We start from the raw sequence: 23,138 nt of genomic DNA on the forward strand, positions 1-23,138 counted from the left end.
GAGATATGATAGAGACAAGTTGGTAAGGGGTTGTTATAGGATCAATGCTGGAGAAGTTCTAAAGAAAATAGTGGGAGATCAGGGGAGAACCAGAGGTCATCCCTGGAAACTGTATAAAGAGGGTGTGAGTAGGGGAGTGAGAGGCAGGTTTTTTTCATGTAGAGTTGTAAATGATTGGAATGCCTTGCCTGAGAGTGTAGTGTCTGCAAGGAGTTTGAGTTTGTTTAAGACACAGTATGATGAGATGTGTGTATGTGATAAAAGGAACTTCCAGATGAGTCTTTGACTCCATAAGGTCTTGGGATAGTAATAATTATAGTAATAATAATAAAGAACACAAAACAACAACATGAACAAAGTACAAATGCAAACAATAATGGAAGACACAAGAAAGAACAGTGTGAAATTATAAAAATGAAAACAGAATTAATGTTTAAATTTCAAAATGCTGTGCATACTATTAAAATAAAAAATTTAGGTAAAAAAATATTCTAAATAGTTAAAATAGTCTTTTACTTATGGATAAAGAATCATTCAAAAACAAAATGAACTGTTATCCACACAAACTTCATAACTTTTAAATAAATTTCAAATTAAAAAAAATAATAATGAAGGCTATTCCATATTTCTTTAATTAACAGTTCTAATAGAACAGTAACAATTTATGTCATCTGTCCATTAATAGGACTATTTAGTAGGTTAATCATTTATAACTGCTGTGCCAATAATTTTTTTTTTTTTAAACTCTCTCCTTAAGCTAACTAATGCAGGTTAACGTTCATTTGTGTCCTCTACCTCTTTGTAACTGGATGTAACCAATTATAAAGTTAACTGACTGCTACAGTTTTCAGGTTTCAGTTTTAATGGTACAGGGAGCACAATTAGTTAATTATGTGCTGTCTGTACTTATAAAGTACTTAATTCTGTATTTTTATTTTTATAATTTCATACTTTCCTAGTTTTTTCTTATGTTTCCCATTATTGTTTGCATTCATACGTGTTTTCATGTTATGTTTGGTGATTGTAAATGCATGATTTCATCATTTTATTTCTGGTGATTTCCTTTGTTACACATCCTTCCTTTTCCTTTATTTCATGGGAATGGAGTGGAGTGGAGATGGGGGATCAATTACCCCCCCCCCTCCAAATTCAGTATAGTAAACTTTGCCCATTAAAATATTTCTCTCGTCCATAGGGATCAAGCATGCTATTACAAAGATATGCTGATATCTATTTGACACAACACATTGCCTACTCCTTATGTGAATAATAAATTCATATCATCATAATAAATTTAGTTTAATCCTTTATCTGAGTGTAAGCAAACAAATTATCATCAAATTCCTGCCATGTACCCTCAAGGGGTGTACAGGATATGATAGTACTACATGAAAAAATTACATCATTACTAACTTCCTATCTACAATTTTCCTCCAAATCAGTCTGTTACTTGTCAAGACTCCAACATTATCAAATCTTATATTTCTATCGTCTAAGGCACTTTGTACCGTATCAATCCACCTATATCTTGGTCTTCCTCTGAGTGGTTTTGCTGCCAACCTGGCAGAGAACACTTGTTTTGCTAATCTTTCTTCGCCCATTCTGTTTAAGTGATCATACCACCTGAGATTAGCTCTGCTAATGTACTCCTGGATGCTGACAATGTCAAGTTCTTTCCTAATATCCTCATTTTTAATATGATATTGCCATTGATGCCATCTGTTCCCGCCTATAATCTTTCTCAGGACTCTCATATCTGCGGTCTCTAGTCTCTGGTCAAGTGTTTTACTTCTGACCCAGCTCTCAGATCCATAAGTTAAAACTGGTTTGAACACTGTCTTGTATACAGCTAATTTAGTGTTCCAACTAATTTCTCTCTTATTCCATATGAATTTATTCAATTGACTTCCCACCATACCAGCTTTGCTGATTCTGTAGTCTATTTCTATATTTAATATACCATCTTCACTAAAAATCGTGCCTAAGTAGCTGAAATGTTTTACTTGTTCCACAGATTCTCCATTCACAACAGTTGACATTTTCAATGATTCTGCATATTTTCATTGTCTTTGTCTTTTTATTGCTGACCTTCATACCTTATCTATTACAACATTTATTCAGTTTAGTCAGAGAATCTTGCAGACTTGTAGCCGATTTATTTAGAAGTATAACATCATCCACATAGAGCAAAGAGCTGACATTAACATCTCCAATTTTGATATCATGTTTAATACCACTTTCCTTCATAATGTGATCCATATAGATAATGAATAACAGAGGGGATAATGTACATCCTTGTCTCATACCAGATTTAACATTAAATCAACTTCCTGTACTTCCTTCAATTCTAACAGCTGACTTATAACTCAAATAAAGACTAAGCATTGCTTGATATAATGCCCCATTGACACCATATAACTGTAGCGTATTGAATAACTTCTCTCCTGGCACCTTGTCATATGCCTATTCCAAAATGACAAAACTTAAATACAGATCTTTGTTATATTCCCATGCTTTCTCGACTATTTGTCGTAAGGTGAAGATCTGATCCTGACAGCCTCTTTTGGCCTGAATCCAGCTTGTTCTTCACCAAGCTTTTCTTCCACAATTCTTCTCAACCGTTTCTCAAGTATACTCCCATAGATCTTGCCAGGAAACACTCAGAAGGGAAATACCTCTGTAATTCTCACATTGTTTTATTTCCATTTTTATTATATGGGTACTATGAGAACTCTACTCCAATCATCGGGAATTCGTCCCTCTGTCCAGGCTTTTTGAACTATGTAGTGCAGCTACTGTATGACTCTTATGCCACCCGTACTTCAGCATTTCTGGTCGAATATCATCTACTCCTGCTGCCTTTCCACATTTCAAGCCTTTGATGGCTTTTTCTACTTCAAGTACGAATATGTATTCCTGACTGCATGCTTGGTCAGTCTTTTTTACCACTGTGCTGTCATCACTGCTTGTTTCATTTAGCAGCTTTTCAAAGTAATTACTCCATACTTCAAGGATATCTTTTTCTCCCGTTTTCATGTCACCTTTATCATCTCTTTTACAGCACTCTTGCTTCCATTTCTAAGCTTCATCAACAACCTCCAGAATATCTTACCATCTTCTTGATATTTATTTTCTATGTTCTTCCCAAAGTCCTCCCATGACTTTAGTTTAGCTAGTTTTACACAGTGGTTAGCTTTCTTGCATTTGTCTCTGTATTCTCTAAGAGCACAAGCCGACTTATTTGCCAGGAACTTTTGATATGCTTTCTTCTTTTCCTTCACTGCCTCTCTAACTTCCTGTGTCCACCATGGAGTTCTAATTTTTCTATCCTTGCAGACAACTTCACCACATGCCTCTCTGGCAGAATCAATCAATGTTTTCTTTAGAGTTTGCCACTGAATCTCCAAGGTTTGATTCCCGTTCTCAAATTCTTTCATTTGTTCTTCAATAATCTTTGTGTATTTTAGCCTACAGTTCACATCTAAGAGCTGCTCAACTTTTATTTGCTTTAAAGCTTTCTTACATGTTATTCTTTTCGATGTGAAATTCAATTTTATCCTGCTTAAGACTAAATAGTGATCAATAATAATATTTGGTTAACCGATCAAGTGTTGATCAATATTTTAATTAATTAACTGGACCAACTAGTTTCGCCACACTTATCTGTTGGCTTCTTCAGGGTACTAACATATAGGTTTAAACACTCTCACAATTATGCGTAACTGCAAAACTGACAAGAATAAAAACTGACTAGAATAATTACAAATGAAATAGTATCGAATGTGAGTGAAACACGTATCGCGTGTACTATACTTTTTCAACAAGAACACGTTCGATACTATTTCATTTGTAATTATTCTAGTCAGTTTTGCAGTTATGTATAATTTTGAGAGTGTTTAAACCTATATGTTAGTACCCTGAAGAAGCCAACAGATAAGTGTGGCGAAACTAGTTGGTCCAGTTAATTAATTAAAATATTGATCAACACTTGATCGGTTAACCAAATATTATTATTTACTATTTATGATCAAGAAAACAACCTTCATGATAAATAGTGATCACTTCCAATTTCAAATCCTCTGTACACTCTGGTGTCCTGCACCAGGGAGAAAACATCACTATCAACAATAACATAGTGAGACTTTTCTTATTCCTTGCCTCTTCTCTCCATGTGAATTTGTGCACATTTTTATGTTGGAACATGGTGTTAGTAATAACCAGTCCATGTCCTGAGCAGAAATCCAACAGGTATTTGCCATTATTATTATCTTTGCTATTTTCTCCAAATTTTCCCAAAATATTTTTGAATGTTTGACAATTATTTCCTACTCTGCTATTCAGATACCTAACAAGGACCAACTTTTCCTTTTTCATTGTGTCAGTTGCTTTTTCAAGCATCAAAAAATTCCCACTTCTACCTCAGTAGAACCCTCTGTGGGACCATAGGCACAAATAGGTCTCACTGTCCAGTTCCCCATTCTCATATTTGCCCACATCACTCTACTTGAGACTGCCTGCAATTCAAGAAGATTAGCCTCATATTTTGTGTTGAATACTATGGCTACTCCTTCTTTTCCTTGATTGTCATTTCCTGAATATAACATTTTGTATTTATTGCTTAGAAAGATCTCACCAGTTTTTGTCTTTTTTGTTTCAGTCACCCCTATTATGTCAATCTGGTACTTATCTAATTCCTCAGCTAGCTCCATTTCTTTGCCATTCAGGCTTCTTATGTTGATAGTACCGATCTTTAACTCTGGTGATGTTGAGTTGGGGTGTGTTTTCAGATTTGTTCCAGTAGCTGACTTTTCGTTGTTCGCCCTGGTTCCCTGGCGAAAACAACGGGGGGCCTTGTTTAACCGAGCGATGCTCCAGCTGGCATGAAATTTTGTCATGTTGAATCATCATTTTTTATTTTGGTTTAACCAATAAGAATACAATTTGGTTGGCTAAATCCCAAATTGCAGCCCTCGTTCGTTCAGTATCCAAGTAGATACCAACAAGGTGCACCACGAGAAGATTTGTATTGGACATTAGGTCAGAAACCCTGGTTGGTTCTCCGCATTCCTTTAAAGGTTATGTGGAGGTCTCCTCTGAGTTATACAGCTTTGACCCTTTGCAAACAAAGTATGCACCTGAAAATATCTTCAGGACTGAGGTAAGGTGGTGCAACACCAAGCAACCTCTGAGCAAAGGTGGACCAAGCTCTCATCACTCCTTGTCTAAGTATCTCCCATAATGCAAAGCACATCGCCTTGCAGACATGTATACTGCTATACATTAAGGGAAGGGCCACTACCCAGACTGGTTTTGACCTTTGAGTTCTGGTCAGCAGGAGGCAGGCCCAAACATGGAGATACTAAGGCAGAAGCAATAGGAGAGATCATATTTATCTATACAAGTTTCTAACAGGTGTACCACATTATTGAATTACTCTGGATTTAGAGATAGATGTTGTAAGTTTATTTTGCACTTGTTTAGACGTATAGTCTAACCAAGTGCAAAATAAACTACTATCATAATATCATCTTACTGATAGCAAAGTACTTAAGCTGCTAAGATATAGCATGTGTAAAGACTAACTTGATGAATTCTGTGATGATATTAAAATGAATTATCAGCCTAGCTTTGTTGCACATTTGGCTTAATAATGTGTACTCACAGCAAATGTTTAAATGATGCATCATAATGAGCACATAGTCAATATAAACACAACTATAAATTAAACATCAACTTCATATTTAATATTAAAGTGTTCCTGTTATTACAATTACACAAACATTTATAAAATTTATACTTACTTCCAAGCACTGAAACCTTGTTTCTGCAGATTTGTTCCTCAAATCCCATAAAACTACTGCCCCAGTTTCAAATCCTATAAGAAGCTAAAATGAGAACAGTCAGTATAGTCTACTGATCCTTCTAATACAAAACATTTTTAGTGAGATATTCATAAAAGCTAAGATTTAATAGCTAATTAGTTTATCCCACCCCTCTTTTTTGGTTAGTAGATGAAATGGACTAGTGTACTGCAGTCGGATGTGAAATGTTGTAAACAGTATAGTAATCACTGTTTAAAACAAAAGTAATGACTACCAATGAGATTCTTTCACTTATGCATTGTGAAAACTAAATTGTTTCTTTATTTATAAATAATGGTTCGACCTTCAGTACTGCATATCAATTCAGATTCTTAATCTACGAAAAGATATTACGAAGAGTCTTAAGGATTGGAAGCTGGAATATTCATTCCTTAAATCAAAAACAAGATGAATTAATTGAAGAATTGCATAAGTAAAATTAATAATTTTAATTTTATAATTTTAAAAAGTAATAATTATTATTATTATTACTACTCTCTCAATCCTACCTGCTACTTCAATGTGGTGAGAGAGAACTAACAGGAGATGTCGGCAGTGTAAACTACCAGAATGGCCACAACAACATGCCCAGCTAAAGAATGTGGTATCAACAAGCAGGGATAGTAACCCAATTTGTATGATGTACAAATTAAGCACCTATAAAAACAATACAAAATGCAGTGTGCTGTCCAGACAGATATCTGACCAGGAAAGAACAAAACAATGGAAAAGGCACTGGAAATTAACCACATTAATGCAAGAACATTAAGGATTGGAAGTACAATATATAAAAAAATACATTGCATATCATGTCAAATGCACATGTAAAAGATTCAATGAAACAACTCAAAGCTCAAATGGAATAATATTGTTTCAGTTTTGTACAAAAAAAGAAAAGTAAAGTAATGTATAAATTAAATACCTATCATATTTTTTTTTTTTTTCAAACGGAGTAGAGAAACAAGAGAGAACTAAAACAGGTATAGCAATAATAATACATGAGGATTTTCAAAATGAAATAAAAGAATGGAAATATTGTTTATGAAAAAAAATATAATCAGCACCTATAGCCCTCAAGAAGGAAAACCGAAAACAAAAACTAAGGCAGAGACTTAAATGCACATGTCAAAGATTCAATGAAACAACTCAAAGCTCAAATGGAATAATATCACTTCAGTTTTGTACAGATAATGAATTTAGAGTAAATAATATTTTCTTTAATCACAAGAGTCAACACAAAATAACATGGAGAAATAACAGATGACAAATGTTTATCGCAGATTATAAAACAAATAAAAGAGTAAAACCAGATGAAATATTGGATATTGTTCTACCATCTGTAGACATTGGAACCAATCATAGACCACTTATGAGAAAATTTAGACTAACAAAAATATAAATGAAGTGAAAATGAAAAATAAAGAAATACAAGGAAACAAATTTAAGGTGGAATCATTATAAAAGGCACTATAAGAATACTTTATCGAAATAGACTAAAAGTGGATTTCTCTGCAGGGAAAAAAGAAAAAAAATCATTAGAAAAAACAATATTAAAAAAGCAGCAAGACTGGGACAGAAACAATCTGGAAAATATGAAACAAGATGGGCTCCCTGACATACTGAAGAAATAAAAGCACTATCAGAAACCAAAAAATCTGCAACTAATAAACATTTATAAGATAAAATTAATATAGCCAAATATGAAGACTATAAAAGAATAAAAAAATAATTAAAAATTAATTAATTTGTTCTCTTTTTTCTTTTGCAAAACAGCTTCACTAACATCCTTTGCACACCTGGGGAAACATGCTTTCATAACTTTATCATCAAGTACACCTCTTATCATTATTGACTCTCCATACAAGACTTTCTATTTTCTCCCAGTTTCTTGCCCTTTTATGCTTTTCCCAATTGCTCTTTCTTTCTTTTCCTTTCCTGCTGTACCACACAATCAATTTTTTCAGAAGCTCATGTTTTGTCCTATGAAGGAGTCTGCATAAGCATGCCATTTCTTTCTGCACTGTCATCTCATCATCCACATTATTACTTTCACCCACTTCCTTCAAACTCTTTCATATGTACTATCATTCACTGTTTTTGCTACATTCTCTGTAACACTTTCACAATTCTGCCTTATATCCTTAATACCAGTCACTTCATTCTTCTGCTCCCGACACATCTCGTGTTTATTGCATTCAGCCGTGCAACGTTTCCAAACAAACATTCTCTCCATTCCTGTTCTCATACCAACCACAAACTATTCACTCTCAATGAATGGTTTGTGGTATGAGCAGGAATGAATGCACTAAATCCCACACATTAATATAATTCAACAGTAATATCTTGGCTGCCATTGAACAAGGATTCAATAAGATAAGATCATGTACTGATGCTATATTTGTTATAAAACAAATAAAGAAAAGGCAGTAGAATTCAACAAACAAATATTTTTGTGTTTCACTGACTTACAGAAGGCTTTCAAACAAAATAAGATTATAAGGTGTCCTAAAAGTACTAGCATCAAGAAAGATAGCACTGCAAATCATCAAAATGAATGATCAAATATATATATACACTAAAAACAAATGTGTAATAAGATATCAGAACAGAAATACACAGAAAATCCGTAGGTACTTGTTGTGAGAGAAGGTACTTGTTCACATTTGATTTGGATGACTGTATATCGTATTCCCTGGGGAACGCAATAAGAGGGAAACTGTTCTGCAGCACAGCAGTTGCTGGGATGAAGGAGGAGGAGAAGAAACTTGTTCTGTGGGTTTCAAGGTGCACTGTGAAGGGATGTTGAGCAGCAGCTGCACATGTTCCAACGAGCTTGGTACTAAGTGGGGGAATTATTGATGCTTTTTCAGATGAACATTTTCCATGGAAATGTTTGTAGAATACACAATGTGGCAACCAATCGTCTGTGCGAAAGTTAGGGGGGGGGGAGTGAGTTGGTAAGAGATGGGGCATTAATAATTAATAAATACGATTACTCTCCTCTGTATTGAGTCGAGCATTTTGATGGAGCTTTTTGGTCCTCTCCCCATACATGAGAGCAGTACTCGATGGTTGAGTGGATTTGTGATTTGTATAAGGTTAACAGATGTTCAGGGGTGAAGTAACGTCTTGAGTGAAAGAGAAATCCTAGTTTTTTAGAAGCTGAGGATGCAATGGTTGTTACGTGTTTATGCCAGGAAAGGCTTGATGTCAGTCAGTTGAATATAGACTAATTCCAAGAAGGGAAATCTCAGATTGTCTGGACATTTGGGTGTTGTCAAAAATAGGACTGGGAGGAAATGGTTCTTTTTTTATGAGAAATAAGACATTACTGGGTCTTATTAGCATTGAAATTGACTAGGTTATCTGAACCCTATTGGAGGATAGCTTGGAGATCAGAATTGAGGGCAGTGGTGGTTGATGTTCTGTAGGTTGAGGTCAGTTGTGTGAAGTAAGGTTTATCATAAGAAAGGGAGGAGTGCAGTGTGCTGTCGTCTGCAAAATTGTGTATTGGTTGGAGGTAAGCTGAAATAGGTCATTGAAATATAGGGAAGAAGATTGGTGAGAGGACAGAGCCTTGTGGAATGCCAGCATTAGTTGAATGGTGAGAGGATAAGGAACCACCACACATACTGTGTGTGTGTGTGTGTGTCCAGACAGCTAGCAATCCAACTACAGAGGTCTTGAGATAGACCAAACGATGACAGCTTACTTAGTAAGCCCCTTGTGCCAGACCTGGTCAAATGCCTTGGAGATGTCAAGTGCAACCGTTTGAGATTCACCAAACTTCTTCATGGTTCAGAGGTGGGTGACATATGTGAACAGATCTCCTGTTGATTGGCAGCAACGGAATCCATACTGGTAGTTTATTAGATGGGTAGCTTCAAGGTAGTGTAGGAGTTGGGAATTGATGATTTTTTCCATTACTTTGGACAGGACTAAGGTGAGCAAGATGGGGCAATAGTTGGATGGCAGTGACTTGTTGCCCTTCTTGGGAACTGGTTGAATATAGGCCAATTTCCAGGCTATGGGATAGATACCAGTGGCATAAGACAGTATATATAGACAACATAGGACAGGGGTCAGTTCTGATGCACAAACCTTCAGGACAATTGGGGGAATGCCATCAGGGTCAGGAGACTTTTTTGTGTCTTATTTGGACAGTATTTTACTGATCTCTTTCTGGCAAAAGGATATAGTGAGCTTTGTATGTTGGGTATCTGAAATGGTTGGGGGACATGTGCCATTGTCAATTACGCATGCACTGGAAGCAAAGTGTGAGGCCAGAAGATTGGCCTTTTCTGTAGGTGATGATGCAATGGGGCCATCTGGGTATTATTGGGGGGGGGGGGGGGGAACAGTGTTGGGCAGAAGTTATGACCAATTGCTTTGGCGAGAGACCAAAAGGCTCAGCTGCTGTTTGGACAGGGTGCTAATTTCTTGCTTTTTGCTCTTTCAAGCTGTTTTAGAAGCATTGGTTCTTTTTTTTGCATTTATTTTGGGCTTGGGTATAAGCTATAAAGGAGGATGGTGTTCTTGATTTGAGCCAGTAATAGTATGTTTGGTATTTCATTTGTACAGCCCTGGTGCATCTTTTGGAAAACCAGGGTTTAGTTAGGGAATGGCAGGTCAGGGTACTGTGGTGAATGTATGTTTCCATGCTAGTGAGGATTACTTTGGTTATAAGTTCGGTGCATGTATTTGGATTGGAAGGTCGGAAGCAATACTCTAACCATGGGAATGAGGCATAGAAGTTGCAAATGCTGTCCCACTTGGCACTGTTATGTGATGGCAAATGTTTCAGCATCTCTGCCTACAAGATCTGTATGGCTGGAGGAGGAAAGCTAATTGGTGTTGTAGACATTAAAATCTCCTAGGAGGATGATTTCGCTGTTGGAAAGTGGGACTGAAGAAAGTCCATTTTAACTCGTCTGTAATCAATGATCCAACTGTAGTCACCATTTTGACGTTTTTCTGCAAGTTGTTTTCGAAGCTAGTGACCTTGTTCCCTTTGTGCAAATGTTAAATCTGGTCAAGCACATATGCGCGATTGTGGACAAGTGTCTTTGAACTTGTTGATCGCTGTTATTGGTTTTGATGTGCTTGTCGGCAAGTCACTTTTATGAGGCATGGAAAGTTCCTTCCATCCTTTCTTTTATTAATGGGTCTGAAACGATGGCACCTGACAATATTCTTCGAATCGATGTTGCATTCTTCTGGTAATTTGATGATGTCATCTTTTAGTGCTTTTCTGTTTTTCTTTGGAAAGTCCAAAATAACAGCAATGAATTTTTTGTTTTTGGCCTCCATTGCGTCACACACCATTGCTGCAATTAGGTCATGGAGTTCTTGGATTGCAGTACTGATTGTCAGTTCATTTCAGCTTGGTTTCTAGTGCTCATATTTTGGAGGAAAGAGTTTCATTCATAGCATTGATGTGCTGTTTAAGGTTTTCAATTCGTTTGCCTAAGTTCAGGAGTTGTTTTACAGATGGGAGGCACAACGAACAGAACTAAAACAGAAATGAGGTTGATATATATCTTGTGCCCGACTCGTCCATTTTTGCACAGGAAGCATGTATCCAATGGCAACAGAACTCGCACATTATATTCTTTTTTTTTATCGCTGATATCAATTTTACAGCTGCGGCACTTTGTGGGTTTGTCAGCAATTGACGGCGTTATGCTGGCGAGACATGGCATGCTTATTCGTCATTGGCTTTTGTTGCCACCATCTTTGCTGCACACGGTAGGCATAACGGGCATTTGCACATGCCTGATTTTCAGATTGAAATACAACTGATTTAATGCCCTAAAAAATTACTCACAGGCTGTGCTGAAATTATCGACTCCTTAGTACTCACTGTTAAAATTTCTGTTTGATGTTTAATTTGGATGGGAAACTCTTGCAGTAGCGATAAAATGTCGGAGCACTAGTTTATAGTGTCATCATCAATGATATCATCAAGTTTTATGTTGACATGTGCAAAGTCATGTATTTCAACAGAACTAAAAATAAGCACCATCAGCATAAGAAGAATAAATGGAAAAGAAGTGAAACTAGCAGAGAAATTAAAAGCATCACATCAATATAACTGCTGTCGTCAAGACAAAGAACATCAAAGCAATGAGACTGGCAACACCAATTATATTGAAATGACATTTCTCTAATTCTTCTGCTAATTTCACTTTTTTTTTTTTTTTATTGATATACATTTCAGCAGAACCGAAGAAAATATTATTATTATTACGGGAAACTCCAAGGAGTCCTTAGTAGGCAAAGCCCCCCATTTTATGGGGGGCTTTGGCTACAAAGGTGTTAAGAATATGGTTAAGTTCAGTGGTAAGGGCATTGTTATTTGAACTGATTAATATTTTCCTGTTACATAGAGTTTTTATAATCCCATATTGTTGTGAGTGGGGGAATGATTGCTAGTGAATGTATTTTTATTATTATTACAGGCAACTCCAAGGAGTCCTTAGACTCATCGAGGGAGGCCCTAAGCATCATGTCAAGAACAACTATTCAACATTCACACAGTATCTATCATACTTTGCCTTGAACTCATTCACAGTCATGGCACCCACAAAAGACTCTGGTAGCTTATTCCACTCATTCACCACTCTCCAAGTAAAAAACCTAGCTCTAACACCCTTGCTAACCACACTCTTGCCCAGTTTCCATGGATGGCCTCTAGTCCTCCCACCACCAGTCCTGTTCTCAAAAATATCTTCTGAATTATCTTATAGAAACCCTTCAGCAATTTGAATGTCTCAATTATATCCCCCCCCCCACTCTCTTCCACCTATCGACCAATTTCTGCAACTCACAAATCTTCAACCTGTTCTCATAAGGTTCATTCCATAGACCTGCTATCATCTTGGTCACTTGTCTCTGGATCCTCTCCACCTCCTCTCCATCAAGAAGAAACCCTGGCACCCAAATCTGGGCACAATATCTAGATGGGGCCTTATCATCTAGGCTCGATATAGAGGAACAATAACTTGCTTGTCTCTGCTTGTCAAAGTATTCTTCAGTAACCGAGTGATTTGATGGACTGATTTAGCCACTTTTGCAATGTGCCCCCTAAACTTCAACTCCCTATCCACCAACACTCCCAAATCCCTGGCCTTGTCAAGCTCCTGGAGTACAGTTCCACCAATGTGGTATACTGCTGCTAATCTTTTCACCCCAAAATGCATAACTTTACATTTTGCCACATTAAATTGACATCCATTCTCCTTAGCCCAGTCCTCCAAACTATTCAAATCATCCTGCAAAATTTTGACATCCTGTGCATTCACTATTGCTCTACCCAACTTTGCATCATCAGCAAACAAATGAACAGTTCCTCTCAGATCCTTGACATCTCCTCTGTGACTGTGGGTTCACGACTTTTCCAGAAGTAAATGCCTGCTATATTCATTCAATAGTAATTGAAGAAAGAAAGAAGTAGCTAAAATATTTGATCCTGATAATGTTGTTGAGATTCTATATTACATCAACAAAAATATGCCCTAAGAAACTATTAATGCAAGGAATTTCAGAGTAACGGCGAACACGTATTTGCAAAAAAAGTGAAAAAAAGACAAAGGAGAACAGTGAGTGATAAAGGATAAGGAAATTATTATATTTAAAGATAAGGAATATATTATGGAAATGACTGCCTTTTTATAAGAGGCACAATCATAAATGCCTTAATGTGTAGGACTGTGCTCAGATCTGGTCTTCAGGTTTTTCATGGGATGGGAAAACTGGAAATGATATAAGTTACAGGATATATAGGCTGCAAATGTACTTTCATACAATAAATAGGTGTAGGGGGGAGAGAGAGAGACATATTGGTAAAGGAATTTTATAGTATTAGAGGAAGGAAATCTTTCAGTATGTGATTATGGAGGATAGAGAACAAAGGATAATTCCTGAAAATTAAGGAGAAATGTGTTTTACAAGAATGTAAGAAAAAGATTTTTTCCCCTATTGGGCAATAAGTAAGCAGCACTAATTGCCAGTGGGGGAGAGTGAATACATCATCTGTGAATGAACTAAAGAAGAGGCAGAGTAGCTAGTCTGTAAGCCTTTTATGATGAATCAGACTATCTAGAGTTATCTATAAAGTCATAATTAATCATTTGAATAATCATGGGTAGTTTGACAATTGGAACTGGGTAGAAATCACCTACAATACCATTCAATTTAAAAAAAAAAAATTGTTTTTAGATGGAATAATATTTCTTCGTATGTATTTTATGAAAAATTACACTGTCAATATTACAAACGAAAATTAAAGTTTTAACACATTTTCAGGATTGCCACAAAAAATAAAATAATAAAATTAAATAGTAAGAATAAATAGATATAAAGATAAAATCAAGACTTAAGTAATTTAGATATTCACAAAAAAGAAGGAAAATTGATAACACCACAATAGTAAATAGCAGCAGCAATCAAAAACATGCTTTTATATTTATTTAAATTAAGGGTATATTAAATCCCACATTGTTTTAAAACCGAATAAGAAACTCAAAGATTGGAAACAGAGAGTTTCATGCCGAATATAGTATAGTAAACTATAAAAGTATCAGCGATTACTAGCATGAGCTAATGCAAGTAGTCCTAGTAAGTAGTACAATACCGGGCAACTTGCAGCAAAGGTGGTAAAGTTCTGTTCACTATTCTTGGTATTTTTCATAATGTTAAAAAAAAAAAGCTTTTATATTTTTACACACACAATTGTCTCTGAACATTAAAAGATCCTTACCTTATTAGAATCCACTGGGTTATCACTCAAGTGAGCGATGCAACCTGGGTGAGTTTTTCTAGTTCTGAAATTAGATTGTACACAAAATTTATTTCACTTGAAATAACACATTTTATACATAATGAAATGTTATGCATACACAAACACATGAAAAAAAAAAAGGAAACCACCACAGTAAAAAGATCTTCAAAATGCACAGTATTTTAAGTGTCCATTTGAGGAAAAGCAGATTTAATTTTCTCACTCCATAGTTTCCTTCTATTTGTAGTTAATTATTAAGGATAAAGCAGTCCAATTAATTTATAAGAATGAATTTTAAACTTACAAAAGAGATTTTTCTCTCACATCAACAATGTTGTATTTTCAATCAGATGTTAGAATATAATGTGGCATGTTAAAACTAAATGCAAACCAAAATTTATTAACTTACTGAGCAAGGAAGAAAACCAAAATCAACAGACCTGAAAAACAAACTAGTCCACAAACAAAATGTAGTTATCCAGTCCTACAAGAAAAAGCAGCTACAGCATTGGTATCTACAGTCCAAGAAACTAATGCAAGAGGGCAAGTTAATGGTAGTAAGAAATATGAAAAGTGAAACTTTTCTCTTGTTCTAAATGAAATCAATCTTAGTCTATAATTTTACAACTAAATAGTTGTAAAATTATAATGGAAAAACTGACTCACTTTTTTTAGAACGTCATTATATATTTTTTTTGTGGTTGAAACCGTTAAGTACCTTTAATTATATCTACTTTTAGTGAGGGAAAAAAAGGCAAGTTTTTGTTTCCTAGCATCTTAACAAGTATTTATCAAAACCTCAAATTTAAAAGTTATTACTAATGCAGCAGCTTTTCTGATTTTATTGCTTTTTTACCATTCAAATATGGAACTCCATCAGTATTCATTAATACATTCTGTTGGTAATACATTCTAGAACTCCAGACAGATAGTGAAAACAATATATTGACCAAGAAGGAGCATGGTGATGTCACCATTCTCTGCAAGCAGAACATAAGTTATATATGAAATACAAAGATTATTATTAACTATGCCAGCAAAGGTTGGTTGATGGGTAGAGCCTCTGCTACTAATGGCTCACAAAAAGTTAAAGCAGGTTTGAGCGTGGTTAGTAGTTAGAAGGGGAACAATCGTTCGAATGTGTTGGCACATTCTCCCTCGATGAGTCTTTGGACTCCCTGGAGGTGTCACATAATAATAATAAACATGTACTTGAAATGAAAATACAGGATACGAAGAATTTCAAAAAAATCATGACAAAACTTTTCAAGAAATAATTTTGACAGTTTGTGCAATTTGTTCTGCATACAGCTTCTCATTCCAGTTTCTATTCATGACTGGAGAGAGAGAGAGAGAGAGAGAGAGAGAGAGAGAGAGAGAGAGAGAAAAAAAAAAAAAAAAACATGTTCAGATATCAACTTACCTTCTAAAAAGAAAAATATGTTCCATATGTGCTTCACATGAGACAGCTAGTGGATCAAGTGCAGTTAGTCTATATATATAAAAAGATAAGCCAAAATTTGAAACGTTTTTATGTCACGTTATTTGTCTTACCAGCCCGGAATTCACGGAGGTTGGGTGCCATAGGTGAGTGGGTGGAGACTCCCCTAGCGTGTGTGTGTACACACAAACACACACATATATACAGGGTGTTTCAAAAAGAATGACCCGATTTCAAATAATTATATAATAAATAATTTAATAATTATATATATAATTATTTATACCAGACTCTGGGGCAAGGCCGTTCACATGGTACAGGTCGCATTCATTTATGGTTTGTGGTTGCAGAAATATACAATTTTCAAATCAGGACATTCCTTTTGAAACACCCTGTGTTTATGTATTTTTACACACACACACACACACACACACACACACACACACACACACTACTCACAAGATATAAATGTGTGTGAGAGTGAAATGTGATGAAAAATTCAGTTTATAAATTTGTATTTAAAATAATAAAATAATAAATTCTCAAAAAAAAAAAAAGTTTTTTAATATATATATATATATATATATATATATGCCAGTCTGGTTGGCTGAGTGGTTAGTGTATCAGATCTCCAGCCAAGAGGTAATACATTCTAGAACTCATAGTGACAGATAGTGAAAACAATATATTGACCAAGAAGGAGCATGGTGATGTCACCATTCTCTGCAAACAGAACACTGAATAGTAGTGGTAACAGCCAATTCAACAATACAAAAACCATGAAAACACCTATAGAAGAGGTATAAGAATTATATATTTAGTTTAATCCTTTATCCAAGTGTAGGCAAACAAAGCTTGCACCTGAAGTAATTTCAGGATAAAGGAGTAAACCAAATATATAATTTGTAGAATAACTGAGTGAAAAACAACTTCCATCAACTATCTCTAATCCATCATCATCAAATTCCTGCCATGTACCCTCACAGGGTGTACAGGATACGATAGTACTACATGAAAGATTTACATCTTTACTAACTTCCTATCTACAATTTTCCTCCAAATCAGTCTGTTACTTGTCAAGACTCCAACATTATCAGATCTTATATTTCTATCGTCTAAGGCACTTTGTACAGTATCAATTCCACTTATATCTTGGTCTTCCTCTGGGTCGTTTTCCTGCCAAAGAACACTTGTTTTGCTAATCTTTCCTCGTCCATTCTATTTAGGTGACCAAACCACCTGAGATTAGCTCTGCTAACGCATTCCTGGATGCTGACTATGTCAAGTTCGTTCCTAATATCCTCGTTTTTAATATGATATTGCCATTGATGCCATCTGTTCACGCTGTCGTGACGTTCTATTTTCATGTTGTGTTCTAATTTACCATCTTGTTTCGAGTCACTCTTATAAATAAAATAACTAATTGCGAATTGATCACCGATCCAAAAGTAGGGAAATTTATAATTATACTGCGCCACCCTATTTTTAGATTAGTCTATATAAAATAGTAGGATCAATTTTCAATTAAGTTAGCAGTCTCCTCATTTATTTAGGCCAAATTATTTACTATTCCACTTGGGGTTCCTGCAAGATTCGAATATTTATGAACGGTGCAATAAAAAGGAATTCAGGCAAACACAATACTTAGATTAACAAAATATAACATTTAATATATGATATATATAACAAATACAAGAATTCTGCTTTAAAATGAAACAATACAATCAACTTAATACATCTTGCTAAGTCACTCATGCCAATTCAATGTTCTAAACTTTAACATAAAATTCACTGCTTCAAAATTATAAATTTTCTTAATTCAAGTTAATAAAACAAAACTTCTCATTTGATCAGTCTGCACACATCTATCAGTTGTACTTAATGTTTAAATTCACAGCAGGCACTAATCAAGGTAGACATTATTCCAAGCAATCTTATTTCGGACCTTGAACTTCGAAGATACGCTATAGTTAATGTTAGAATAAACAAACATGTATGACTACTCTTACCAGATATAATCTTCAATACATCAATTAATTGTGAGCACACTTATGAATTAACTTATTTACGTTAGCGGAACACATTAATAAAGATTCTCCAACGATTTAACTGAATAACTGTTAATCGCGCTTCACTACTCTAAAAAAAACAGCAATAAGGTACTGATATCCTTCCTTGTTTACTTTCCTGCAACTAGTTAAATTCATTATATTCTTCTCAGGGCAATATAGAATTAAGACGTAATCCTCGATTAACTGGAACTAATCAGAATTTCCCATTGAATGTCCAGTTCTTTATTTATCCGATTACGACATCAGTTTTCCTCTATAACAACAGCTGATTTCACTTGCAGCTGAGTATAAGATTCACTACGTTGCTTGCTACTTCTAAACACTATGCTCTTGAATTTCTGCCCTAAAGAATTTACAATTTTCTTTCACTTCCTTGCTTATATCCTACTTTCCTTCAGGCTCCGCAAAACTCTTCCCCTTTTCTCTCTAAAAATTCTTATTGCCTCCTTTCTCCTTTCTGGTTCCAAGGTCGTGAATGTAAACATTTCGCTAATGTAATACAACGCTCTACTACTACATAAGTGATTATATAACGTTACATTTTTACAAATAAGAATAAACAGAATATTTGAGCTACTTAATCAGCTCTTTCATTACGTATACAATTATTTATAATAACACTTTTTGTTACTTTACATATATATTTTAGTTATCATAAATTTCCATACATATTATTATTTAATAATTCAATAGTAGGTTAAGTTTAGAATAAATATTCAAATAGTAATTCTTAATTAAGGAAAAATAATTAATTTTTTATACAAATTATGATTAATATATAATAAGCAATGTTAAATGTGAATGAAAAAAAAATAAATTACACAACATAGTTTCATTCACAATTTAACGACGCCTCTAATCTTTCTCAGGACTCTCATATCTGCAGTTTCTAGTCATTTGGTCAAGTGTTTTACTTCTAACCCAGCTCTCAGATCCATAAGTTAAAACTGGTTTGAACACTGTCTTGTATACAGCTAATTTAGTGTTCTGACTAATTTCTTTCTAATTCCATATGAATTTATTCAATTGACTTCCTACCATACCGGCTTTGTTGATTCTGTTGTCTATTTCCATATTTAATTTACCATTTTCAGTAAAAATCGTGCATAAGTAGCTGAAATGTTTTACTTGTTCCACAGGTTCTCCTTTCACAACGCAGTTGACATTTTCAACAATTCTACTTATTTTCATTGTCTTTGTCTTTTTATTGCTGACCTTCATACCATATCTATTACAACAGTTATTCAATTTAGTCAGGGAATCGTGCAGACTTGTAGCAGATTTATTTAGAAGTATAACATCGTCTGCATAAAGCAAAGAGCTGACATTAACATCTCCAATTTTGATATCATGTTTAATACCACTTTCCTTCATAATGTGATCCATATAGATAATGAATAACAGAGGGGATAATGTACATCCTTGTCTCACACCAGATTTAACATTAAACCAACTTCCTGTACTTCCTTCAATTCTAACTGCTGACTTACAACTCAAAATAAAGACTAAGTATTGCTTGATATAAAATGCTCTATTGACACCATATAACTGTAGTGTATTGAATAGCTTCTCTCTTGGCACCATATCATATGCCTTTTCCAGATCGACAAAACTTAAATACAGATCCTTGTTATATTCCCATGCTTTCTCAACTATTTGTCGTAAAGTGAAGATCTGATCCTGACAGCCTTTATTTGACCTGAATCCAGCTTGTTCTTCACCAAGCTTTTCTTCAACAATTCTTCTCAACCGTTTCCCAAGTATACTTGCATAAATCTTGCCAGGAACACTCAGCAGGGAAATACCTCTGTAATTCTCACATTCAGTTTTATTTCCCTTTTTTATATATGGGTACTATATATCTCTAATCCAGAGAATTTTAATAACAAGGTGTGACACCTTTTGGCAACTCATATATGGAAATATGAGTTCTGCATTATTTCCACCTTGGTATCACCATCCCTGGGTCTGGCTCCCACTGATGAGACCTCAATAAAGGTCGAAACCAGTCTGGGTAGTGACCCTTCCCTTAATGGAATGCATTATGCATGTCCGCAAGGAAATGTGCTTTGCATTATGGGATACCAAAACAAGTGATGTGAAGTCATACCACCTTTGCCATGAGTTGCCCCACTCCTGAAATTACTTCAGATGCAAACTTTGTTTATCTACACTTGGATAAAGGATTAAACCAAATATATAATTCATAGCATAACTAAGTGGAAAACAACTCCCATCAGAAGAGACATAAAGTGGAAACAGAACATCTCTGCGAGTCCTATCATCAGTACTTTTTTTTTGTTGTTGTTGTTAGATTTTTTATTGTTATTATTTATTACTTTGTCCATTTACAGTCAGGTTAAATAAGGATGAACAAAAACAGTTTTCTGATCAAGTATATTAGACTTTCCAACTCAGTGAGAAAAACAACTTTCTACAACAGTCTCATATCTAGTTTTGCAATAATATGGTATTATCAGTTTGCTACTTACATGTGAAAAGATGATTTCTGCTATTTAGAAAATGCTCAGTATGAGACAGTTTTTATTAAAGGCTTAATAAGCACATTCTTTTTGAAATAGCTAGTAGAGTTTTTATGATGGTAACATCCAGGGCTAACACAGTGATGTAATGGCTACTACAATATAGCGAACCAAACAAAGATGGTCTGTCAGTCAATATTAACCAGATCCTCTAAAATGTACCATCATGATGGGCTCATTAGCAGCTCCGGATATATATACCTTGCTATCAAGCATTAAACCAAACTGGAGAAAACTATTTAAGAGTAAATTAATGTAGGCACAGGTCAAGGCCTAACATCCATAACTTTCAGAATAAAGGCTAAGCCTCTATGGTATTAGTCACCAGTTGATGGTAAACAAAAACCAAGTTTAAACTGTAGAGGGGAAACACTTGGTTTATTTTATTTTTCCATTTCTTTCCAGCATGCAATATGGGTGATGATTTCGGAGTTGTGTCAGGTATCATGAAGTGACAATGTTTCTACTTACAGCTTTAAAATGGTTATTTCCTCAAACTGGCCACTTAATAGTAGTGAAGATAATAGTCATGTTTTAGGAGGCTTCCAGGTCAGCTAGTGAATAATCTTGCAACTACTATTCTGCTATGTATGTATGAAAGGAGTTCAGGTAGAAATATCATTATTCGCCAAGGAATCGGTTGGGTGTATAACTTAAGGTAGGGGTCTTCAAAGCAAAGCATGGCCCGTGGGCATCTTGAAAAAACTACTTAACATTCAAACGCGATTAAATAAAAAATAATTTCAATGAAGCCCACGAGCTACTAAGCTATACTGCGATATTTAGAATTGTAAGATGTTTTTCAGATTCACAAAGAACGCTGTGCATTTGTGAATTTCGCCTTCTTTAGCCATCTACTCCTCGAAGCAGAACTTAAGTACTAGTACTAACGTCGCAGGTAGATGGCCAAAGCAGCAGTTCATTCAAGTGCACTGTCTAGTGCTTTCCAGATATATCACGAAGGTTCTCGATACTTTGTTATTTTCATATAAATACAAGAGGATATCATCCACAGTCAGTCAGTCAGTCATGAACAGTGTGATATTCGTGTATAAGTGCAGCAGGTTCGTCATGTCAGCCATAGCCTATTGTGGTTTTATGTTGCCAGACTTTTTTCATTAGTGTGAGACATATTCAGTGGATAATAACCGTTACACGGCCAATTTGGATCATTTTTTGGGCTCGCCCTCCATTAATATGGCGTCTACAAGTAAAAGGCTTAAATCAAGTGATTCTTGTCAGGTTTTTAATGTAAAGTGGACCAATTTGTACTTTTTTGTGCCGATCAACGATAAGCCAGTGTATTTAATTTGTCGTGACTAAGTGCCAGTATCAAAAGAATACAATATAAATCGACAGTATGAGACAAAGCATGCATCAAATTTCGATCACCTTCAAGGGCAGCTTCGTGTGGACAAAGTGAACAGCCTCCAAATTGATTTAAAATGCCAGCAGGGTACGTTTAAAAGGCAGAGGGAAGAAAGCGAAGCATGTGTCAAAATAAGTTATGTAATAGCTGAAAAAATTGCTAAAAAATCAAAAGCCTTCTTGGACGGCGAGTTTGTGAAAGAATGTCTCATCGCTGCTGGGGAAATTCTGTGCCCAAAACAGACTAAAAGTCAAGTTTGCGCCTGCAATTGATGCAAGTCTAACTGATCCCACAGGTAGTGCAGGACCAGGGCAACTCGTGGCAAAGGTGGAACAAGCTCCGATCTCTAATCTTAATATTTACCCTTAATGCCATAACACATCTCCAAGAAGGGGATGTATGATGTTTTGTATTAAAGGCAAGGGGCCACTACCCAGACCGGTTTCGACCTTTATTGAGGTCTCGTCAGTGGGAGCTAGGCTAGAAATACCAAGATTTAGTAATACAGAGCTTGTAAGTATTTCACCAAAACAAGTTACCATAAGGTGTTTTAACCTTATTAAATAAAAATCTCTGGAGGAGATATAAATGTAGAAAGTATTTTTACCTTGGGTATAAATATGTTAAAGATACCAAGCAATTTTAAACCTGGTTTTACTCCATTTCCCAAGTAAGCAAGCAGACTAAAAGTCAAGTTTGCGCCTGCAATTGATGCAAGTCTAACTGATCCCACAGGTAGTGCAGGACCAAACTTGCAGGTGCAAACTTGACTTTTAGTCTGTTTGCTTACTTGGGAAATGGAGTAAAACCAGGTTTAAAATTGCTTGGTATCTTTAACACAACTTCTACTGGTGACCCCCTCGTTCTCTCTCTCTCTTCTTGCCATGTACTGAAAAAAATCTTCAGCGTCAAGCCTATAAAACCCATTTAATAATAGATTCAAGATCTGTGGACTCCAAAAACTACTGATAGGCATAAGAGAGGAGATGTGATAGCATATAAGTAGTTTTTGGAGTCTACAGATCTTGAATCTATTGTCATAAGAAGCATTCCACAGACTTACCACAATC

General features: G+C 35.3%; 1 protein-coding gene across 5 annotated transcripts in view; it reads right to left on the reverse strand.

The window, feature by feature from the left end:
- LOC150100889 (syntaxin-binding protein 5-like) overlaps positions 1–23,138 on the reverse strand; it is a 710,057-nt gene that overhangs the window by 429,125 nt on the left and 257,794 nt on the right. For all 5 annotated transcript variants that reach the window (XM_090401895.1, XM_090401898.1, XM_090401897.1 and 2 more), the window contains exons 6-7: positions 14,623–14,686; positions 5,802–5,885 (exon numbers count right to left, since the gene is read on the reverse strand). In XM_090401895.1, the coding sequence (XP_090258021.1) occupies positions 5,802–5,885; positions 14,623–14,686 (148 nt within the window). The remainder of the gene's footprint in view (positions 1–5,801; positions 5,886–14,622; positions 14,687–23,138) is intronic.

Source organism: Typopeltis vanoorti, chromosome 12 (assembly GCF_054136105.1).
Source record: "Typopeltis vanoorti isolate ZY-2024b chromosome 12, IOZ_Tvanoo_1.0, whole genome shotgun sequence".
Classification (NCBI taxonomy): Eukaryota; Metazoa; Arthropoda; class Arachnida; order Uropygi; family Thelyphonidae; genus Typopeltis; species Typopeltis vanoorti.